General features: G+C 38.3%; 1 protein-coding gene across 1 annotated transcript; it reads left to right on the top strand.

Moving 5' to 3' along the window:
* The first annotated feature begins 3003 nt into the window (after window positions 1-3003).
* Window positions 3004-8319, top strand: saal1 (serum amyloid A-like 1). The gene is made up of 13 exons (XM_086073871.1): window positions 3004-3147; window positions 3589-3788; window positions 3919-4017; window positions 4381-4464; window positions 4585-4664; window positions 4747-4806; window positions 4882-4997; window positions 5466-5628; window positions 6105-6187; window positions 6264-6449; window positions 7350-7507; window positions 7614-7706; window positions 8000-8319. The coding sequence occupies exons 1-13, from the start codon at window positions 3144-3146 to the stop codon at window positions 8075-8077; spliced, it is 1404 nt and encodes a 467-aa protein (XP_085929997.1). The 5' UTR covers window positions 3004-3143; the 3' UTR covers window positions 8078-8319.
* The last annotated feature ends 851 nt before the right edge of the window (window positions 8320-9170 follow it).

Raw genomic sequence — 9170 nt, 5'->3', positions numbered from 1 at the left:
CAAATTTATAGTAGCGGCCTCAAAGTTGACCAGAAGAGATCTGTGTACAGAAAATGTCCTTGCAATCTGCAATTTGGAGCTTTTTTGCAAGGAAAAGCGGAAGTAATGCATATTTGTCAAGTGCCAAGCTAATAGACGACTATGGTACTGTTTTTTTTTTACCTGACTTTTTCAATTGAATTGTACCAACCATTATTTCACTCTTATAGTTATTATTTTTGAAATGTATTTTAACAAGGGTGTTCACCCATTGTATTATTCCTGACTCATGATAACCTCACTGAGTTCATGTAGAGTCCGTCCGTGCCTTGAACACAACCTGCGTCATCCCATCTGCCGTCTGTTTGATCTGACTGAAAGTGCCAAATATAATGTACGGAAAGAACCTACACTCTTATAAGTTCTCATTTCATTTGGTTGTTTCCAAATCTTACTCATAAAATATGGAAATTTAATGCGAAGAGTTTCACATTATTAACACATTTACATATGTCTGCTGCATTTCCATATCATTGTTAACAAACTATATCTAACTCTAAAGCTTGGATATTTTTTGTTAATGCTGTATAATCATAAAGCAACGAGAAGCTAATTATAGCGCTTGATTGTTATAACGATTATATTCTCAGATTGTGTCCTCTCATTCTATAATTTTGCCTTAGTTTGAATCATTTATATTGTTTAATATTAGTTCATTAACTTGACAGGTGTATGTATGTGATTAACTCATTCACTGTTATTGACGGCTATAGACGTAAAAATTTCATTTTAATTATTTCTATTAGTTTCACTTTTTTCCCACTTTTGTTAACTAGAGTATGAAAACCTAGATTTTTTTTAATTTATTGTACATTTAGAACAGATATAAAATTTGTGATTAATCGTGAGTTAACTATTGAAGTCATGTGATTAATGCCTCTAATTAAAAAAATTAAAGATTATTAAAAATTAGGGGCGTCAGACGAATATAATTTTGAATTGTAATTAATCGCATGACTTCAATAGTTAACTCACGATGAATCCCAAAAGTTTTATCTGTTCTAAATGTACAATAAAAAAAATCTAGGTTTTCATACTCTTGTTAACAAAAGTGGGAAAAAAAGTGAAACTAATAGAAATAGTTCAATTAAAGTTTTGACGTCTATAGCCGTCAATGGCATTGAATGAGTTAATAAAGTATGATTTATTTGACTACTCTGATTTAAACAAGCAGGGAAAAAACAAAAAAATGTCCCCTATGTAAGAGTGATGTGTGGGTGCATGCATCCTTAATTAGTCCAAAGATGCTCAAAACATCCTTACTATTCCTTTATCACATCCCACCATGCACGCTAAGCCTATAAAATAAGTTTATTCATGTATTTGATCTGTGATTACTTCTTGAAAACAAACAGAGTTACTTTGCACGATCCCAAATAGTGATTCAGTGGAAGCTCCTCCAAGTGCAAACAGGGTTTCGGACTACTCCCATTATTGGACAGCTGTATGATGAGGATGTGTAGAGTCCTTCTTGACTGACAGCTTTTATTGTGTTGACCAAAGGAAGACAGCAAATGCGCCAAAATGTCTGACAGCAGTTTTGATTAGCATGTACACAATTTCTGACTTGGCAATTCTTGTTCATCAGGTTTGATCACGTTAACTGTAGATCATATTGAATAGAGTCGGCTTGCATTTACTCCCTCTTTGTATGTCCAGACTGCATATCCACACTAGATGCTTAATCTTAGATCTTGTGTATGTTCAGGGTCCCGTGGTGTTGGTTAATAATAACAGAAAAGGAAGAAATTAAAAGACAGGTTACCTGTTCCATACGCTTACCTTATTCTGAATTTGTGACACAACATAGATGTCACACTCCTATTGTATTGTCAGAGCTTAGTTTTCTATTTGCATGGAAGGATACAAAGTAAACAGCTAACGTAACACATACGAATATGTTTCCTTTGACATGGCAGGTTAATGTTGTACCTTGGCAGTGATGACCCCAGTTCTAAAAGCAAAGCAAACAAATTGTGCCTATTTGGTTTGGTATGGCTATTTGGTTTGAGATTACTTTGCCATAGTAGTTCTATGTCTTAGTAGTCATTCATCTATTTTTTTGTGTTAATTCCTATGAGCGGCACGGTGGCTGACTGGTTAGCACGTCCGCCTCCCAGTGCAAAGGTTGTGAGATCAAGTCCGGGCTTCGGCCTTCCTGGGTGGAGTTTGCATGTTCTCCCCGTGCTTGCGTGGGTTTTCTCCGGGTACTCCGGTTTCCTCCCGCATTCCAAAAACATGCATGGCAGGTGAATTGGACACTCCAAATTGTCCATAGGTGTGATTGTGAGTATGGTTGTTCGTCTCTGTGTGCCCTGCGATTGGCTGGCAACCAGTACAGGGTGTACCCCGCCTAATGCCCGAAGCCAGCTGGGATAGGCTCCAGCAATTCCCGCGACCCTTGTGAGGACAAGCGGTACAGAAAATGGATGGATGGATGGAATTCCTATGAACTTCATATATAAATGATGAACTTTAGCCAGTGTTTAACTATCGTTCTTCAGAAAAATCAAGCGTGTTACCAGTGTGACTTCTAACCTAACCTCTACGGTACACTCACTGTACAACACTATGGTATCAGAGATCATCAGGTTTGCCGAGGTAAATTGTTATAAATGTACATGCACACAACAACAAAATGTGAGCTTGCTGACAGGGTGGACAATGACAGTGGACTTTTTTTTTTTTTAGCAAATGTTAGCATTACAAGATGACTACAAAAATGTTGATTTTTTTTAAATGGTTTATATCTATTGATATTTCACCATAATAGAGTGGTCATGTTAAGCTTTACAACACACAACTACACACATAATATGATGACGAAACAGAGAAGTGCGTGTGTCATATCAGAATCAGCCACCGACCTTTCTCAGCTAGATCCCATTAACAACATGTGATCTCCCAATTGTCCGTACGGGGGCGCCATTAATTTCAACTGTGACGCGTTTACTACACGAAGAAGATAAAGATGACGTTTGATAATGCGCATGCGCTCGCGGTTTAATTTGCTGGGTGGAAATAATTTGAAAAGCCGTCTACTTTGATTCCAATGCTGCCCTAATGGATACCGATTAATTATGTCTAACAAATAAACGGTAACCATGGGTGAGTCCAAACTCCATCATCATCATCAGGCGTGCAGACGAATAATCGCTACGAAACTCTTGCCAATGGCTAGCCGCTAGCTAAAGTTGTACATTGAATTACAGTAATTTTGTCTTCACTTTAAGGAGACCTGAATTTTTATACACATTGCCTCGTAATTGTCAATGTTATCGCTGACTATTAAGGTTTCTCCCCTTTAGTATAACCTCATTGGTGGTTTGTAGCCTAAAATGTGTTCCTGTGTTGAACTACTGGGGAAAATAAACAAACTAAACTAAAACGAACTACTCATGATGTCAGATTAATTGAGGCATGTAGACTAAAAATATATATTTTTCAGCCTTAATATAGTCTTTTTGTTAAGGATTGTAGAGGAGCATCATACTGTTCTCTCGAAGAACACATTATTTCATACACATTCTATATGCTTTCTAATTTCAGATTGCAGTATTGATGGTGCTGAAGACGTAGCAAGTGAGACATACTCACCACAGAAAGGAGATCCCTCTCCAGAAATGGAACGTAACCCATCACCTCCTCCGGAAACAGCCGATGGAGATGAGGCTGAAAATGCAGATGCTATTGGAGACACAGTATATAGCAAGCACTGGCTTTTCAGCACACTCTCTCACCTCATCCAGGTTACAAGACAAAATTCGTTCGTTGTAATCTAATGAGTGACATTTTATGAAAACTAATTTTGAATGTGTAAATGATGTATTGTTAATCTTTTGTATGTCACACTGTAATCATGATACATGTGCCCTTCAGGTGGTCACAAAATCTCCAGGGGAATCAGATGGTCAGATGCAGCTCACTGATGAGGAGGAAGAAGATCTGTGCCGAGTTTGGGACATGGCAATGGATAAGGTGGGTGCTTCATGATTGTTAAGCATCCTTTATTGTTTGTTCCTGATCTGTATAATGATGGATAGTTAAATGGTATAATTCCCTGACTTGGCGCGTATTAATAGAACAACGATAGAGGGAAACATTGTGAAACAAGCAGCATAGATCTGCTGCTTTAACATACTTCCTTCACGTGAACAACTTTTTTTTATTTCACCAACCACTCCGCAGACCACATGCATTCCCACCCGTGCACGGTGAATAAAATGATCCATTGCACCCCCTAGTGTGAGATGCAGTGTCAGCATTTGTCAGGTGTTATTGTAAAACCCTGTATAAATAATGTATTATATTTAATTGTTTCTATTCGCTAACTGTATGCAGGATGTGGCGGATTTCCTGCAGGAGTTCAAAGCTCCAGACATCCTACTTGGAGTGATAACCAAATCTGGTAATCCTCGTCTGACAGTGAGTGCTCCTGTTATACCAGTTCAACTCTGCAATATTTTAATTTTCACCTCAAATCAGCATTATTTACACCTATGTGCCTGAAGAATGTATTAAAGCTCTTATGTTGTTCTTCCTTAGGAAATTTGTGTAGGAATACTTGGGAACATTGCTTGCTTTCCGGACACTTGTTTGACTCTGAGCCAAAATGAAGATTTGGGGTAAAAAAAACAGTGCCTGCTTTCAAAGATATACAAAGTTGTTGTTCATCCTTTTTTGATGCAATACCTTGGTTGTCCGCAGGGCAGTGCTGTTGCTTCTGTTTGGGGATTCAGATCCGCCAACCCTTCTAGAGACGAGCAGGTGTCATGAGCATCTTCTGAGAGGGAGTCAGACAACTCTAAGCAAATCGTTCATTTTCTCTTGTGATGTTTGCAGGTTGATTCTGACCTGCGTTTCCCAAAAAGATGTCAGCTCCCTTTGGCTCCAGCGAATAAGAAAGCAGACGTCTGTGCGCGCCAACCTCCTTTTCATCATGTCCAGTTCAACCAACAGTATTTACCTTTGCTCACTTATGCATAATGCTGCAGTGTTTTGTGCACTCACCAGCCACAAGGTTAGCTTCAACTGCACGATGTATTGAGACAGTATGTATATAAGCACAATATGTATATAAGCTGTTTGTTATCACATTTGGTTTGCGAAAGATTATATAATTTCCAATTCCAATTTGCCAAATAAAGTTGACCAACATCTTTTGTGATCCAACATAAACACAGATCATTTCACGGATATCACAAACTAAAAAACGAACAAACAAAAACAATAATGACATGGATCTTTTTATTTATTTATAGGCTTATATAATCTTTTGGCTGGTGTATACGTACATTAAGCATAAGGCGACTGCATCTTAGATAACATGCGATGCAGTTATGCAACATTTTGTCCTTGTCAGCAACTCTTTGTCTGCTTTGTACTGGTAACATTGATTGCTGACGTTAGTGGCGCTGTTTTTACAGCGGACCTGCTTGAGAAAGTCGGCGAGCTCATTGACAAGCTGTTTGACCTTGATGAGGAGCTGATGAAAAGTTGGATCACAGCTTGGCCGAGTGAGGAGGGCGATGATGGTGACAGCTGTCTGGATTTAGCCCCGTGCCTTCTTGAGGCTGCCAAGCAGCTGAGGTATGAGTCTCCATCCGAAAGTGTAATAAATGTGGGTAGCACTTGGCAATATTGTCATGTACATTCACTGGTCACGGCATCAGGTACACCTGCACAATGAGATTTTGTATCAGTAATAATAATTGGTGATTGATACTGTCTTATATATATTGATTTAACACTGTGTTTATTATTTATGGTGTTGCAGGGGTGGGCAATATGTTATAAATTATTCTCTCTATAACATAGTGTTGTGCAAACTACAATCATAATTATTTGCATCTTGCTAAATTATACTTAATACTGAATTTTTGTTTTCGATGTACCTAATTTTGTGCCTTTCTGCTTTTTTATTTTTTATTTTTTATTTTTTCTTCTTTTTCTTTCTTTTTCAAAAAAAAAAAACTTTCTGCTGATGCAAGTGTCTTACGCAGTAACTGCTTTTATATTTGCTTTTTCTCAGTCTTTACTCATGAATGTATTCATTTTTTTCACAGATTAGAGAGTCCAAATGTCTTAGAGGTTTACCTTCATATCATGCAGCTTTTAACTACTGTAAATGAGGGCATTCAAATGTTCGGTAAGTTTGATAAACCAGTTAAATGCGCCCCACTAAACAGTGAAACAGAAAGAATTGTTACATTGGTTTCTTCCAGCTTCCAGTGAAGGACCAGGAAAAGCTGTATGGAATTTTGTATGTGAGGTCGTCTGTGATGACCTCTGCCAGCCAAATGATCTTGAAGTTGTTCTGCAGGAGCAGAAAGGTGCTTTGCTGCAGGCCTTCTCTGTTTTACAAGCACTCTACGGATTCCAGGAACAATGGAGCAGCACAGATGACAAAAGTGAGTGTAATTGGTCATGCAACAATTGTTGACTATCCTAAGCAGCATGTAGCTTGAGTGGTATATGTATTAAATTACATTTATATAAAACAAAGTGCATATCTAGTACATACAATGTCAATATTCAGGTGTTACTCAAGTTCTCAAAATCAGGGAGAGAGAGAGAATAATTTTTTTTAAGCATCGGCTATTACCGTCATTATTGTGTATTTAAAGTAGCCACACAGCTTCAAAATGTCCACTTATGATAATAATGCATCGGATTTATATAGCGCTTTTCTAGACACTCAAAAACGCTTTACAATGGAATGGATACATTATTTATGCACGCACACATTCACACTGTGGTGGTGGTAAGCTACTTAAGTAGCCACAGCTGCCGGAAGCTTGGCTGCCAGTGTGCGCCTACGAGCCCTCCGACCACCACCAAACATTCGCACCTTTCATACACCAGTGTGAGTAGCACTGGAGGAAATGTGTGTGAAGTGCCTTGCCCAAGGACACAACGGCACATGATTTGGGGAGAGCGGGGATCTACACCCTGAGCCACGGCCTCCACAATAGCTTAATGCTAACAAGCAATGCAATACGCCAAAGATGGGCTAATGATTAGCATTGGTGTCCCATTAACCAACACTGATGGCTCAGCAAAACGTTGACAAACAATATTACACATGCATACCTCTTGAGCAATTTGGACTTTCCAATTGTTCCAATTTTCACATTTACACTCACTTTTGCTATATTACTGATAAATGGGCTGAATTGTAGAGCTGGAGTTTGGACGCATTCAAAATATTCATGAATTCAAAACAAAAAAAGCTAATCAGCGAATGCTGTGCAGTATACAGGTTGGCAATCTGGATCCCTGAATAGCTTATGTTGCTCTTTTTCTCTGAGGTCTGCCTCTTCTTGGAACCGTTTTGCGGGTGATACAGTACCAGAGTGAACACAAAGAAGGGCCCCACAAGAAGGAAAATGCACAAGATGAGCAGCTCCTGACTTTATCAGAAATCACAAGTGAATTTCTGTCAGACATATGTTGCCAGACATCCAAGGTAATGCTCAAATATTAACAATGAGACTTAGATTCTTTACATGCCGATGTATTTTATATAATTGTGAAGTTAAAAGACTAATAAAGATGATTCTGTGCTTTTGCAGGACACAGTAGCAGCCTTAGTAAAGAGAGGTTACCTGACGGAAAAGAACTGTCTAGCAGCTTTTGGAAGTTTGCTTCCCAACTATCAGAAATCAGTAAGTGAACTTATCTTCCCATATAAGATCACATACACAAAGACGTCTACAGACCTGAAATCAATTTATTTGCGAAATTATTAGAACGATAAAAAAAAAATGCCCACCATAATCAATAAGACATCTATTTGTAATACTTTTTCAATTTGTTTTTTTGCATCAGGTAGGCTTCTAAATATTTGACAAATTATTTTGTTTTTTGTATCAGGTGAGGACATGTGGTGCTGCAAGCAAGCAGCTCATGTGGAAAATTAAAAAAAAAAAAAATCCCGCTTCTTTCTTTTCTCTCATAGTTTCAGCACCTGCTGTTCATGTTGTCCCAAACGAATCCTGAGTTGGCTGACAAGGTGAGGAAACAGTTTCCAGACTGATGGCCGCCGCAGGTCAATGTTCAGCCCGCGCTTGGACAGTTCCGCGTGCTTTTTCTAGAAGCAGCCCTCGTCCTAATATTTGACTTTCCGCCGGAGAGCCCTGTTCATTCATCCAAGGCAGTCCGTCATTATTGGCAAACAGACCTTTTTATTCTTAGTATTTCCCTTCAGTTCTCATTATTTTGTAAAGGTTATTTTTGTATTTTATGTTTTATCATTAAAGATTCTCTCTTTACTGTAAATGTGTGTCTGTGTGATGAGTGACGCTGAATTAAATCGGATAAAAAGGTCACTTAAGCAAAGCAGTCATATTTTTGCATCAAATGAAAAGATTACTTAAGAAAACTTGAGGATCTCAACCTTCTCTCCGCACCTGCTCATTATAAAGTAATACAGTAGAGCTGTACTAAAGATTCTGACTTTACAAAACAAATGCTCAGTTTTGACTGACATAGTAGGAGAACTACAAATTTATCAATATGCTCATTATTGTGGTTATAGTTTTCTCATAATGTTTTTCCAATATTTTGATGATTGTGTTTAGGTACCTGTGAGGTTTATATGATGCAATGCAATTTATGAAACGTATGAAATGAATACCTCTGACGTTGTCAATCAAAACGGAATCTTGTTTTTTGTACCTCCTAATGAAGTCATTGGTGAGTTTATGTGTCACATGCAGATGAGTGTCTGTAAAACCGTTCAATACCACTTTATTTTTTCCCACCAATAACTACTCGCCCATCCCTAACTACCAATTTTTGAGGACATATAATGAAAAACTGTACACTATAAGCCTTTTGAACCTCATTCTTTTATTTCTCCATGCATGAGGTGAACCTCACTGAACTGGTATTGAGTCATCTCCAAGCGTATGAGTAATGGTGGCAACATCAAGTGTTTACCCGAGGGTGACAGTCACTCAGTAAGGACAATAACATTAGATGAAAGGCTCGGGCCTGGCAACAATGAGCTCATTTGCTTTCCAAATGCACCATTTCGTCCACTCGTGACGAGGAACAGGCCTGCCTATGTATTACCAGCGTGCTTACTGTGAATATAGCAGCTTTTTAATTAAAGCTTGGATTGATAT

The sequence above is a fragment of the Leptonotus elevatus genome, chromosome 4 (genome assembly GCF_054856555.1).
Source record: "Leptonotus elevatus isolate MCC_2025b chromosome 4, RoL_Lele_1.0, whole genome shotgun sequence".
In the NCBI taxonomy this organism is placed as follows: domain Eukaryota; kingdom Metazoa; phylum Chordata; class Actinopteri; order Syngnathiformes; family Syngnathidae; genus Leptonotus; species Leptonotus elevatus.
This window is presented reverse-complemented; position numbering and strand designations above follow the sequence as displayed.

Excerpts from the sequence above, each read along its gene's own strand:
- saal1 (XM_086073871.1), top strand. Across the intron at positions 4,998-5,465 it reads CATGTCCAGTTCAACCAACA|CGGACCTGCTTGAGAAAGTC; the intron begins GTATTTACCTTT and ends CTGTTTTTACAG. Across the intron at positions 7,707-7,999 it reads TTCCCAACTATCAGAAATCA|TTTCAGCACCTGCTGTTCAT; the intron begins GTAAGTGAACTT and ends TTTCTCTCATAG.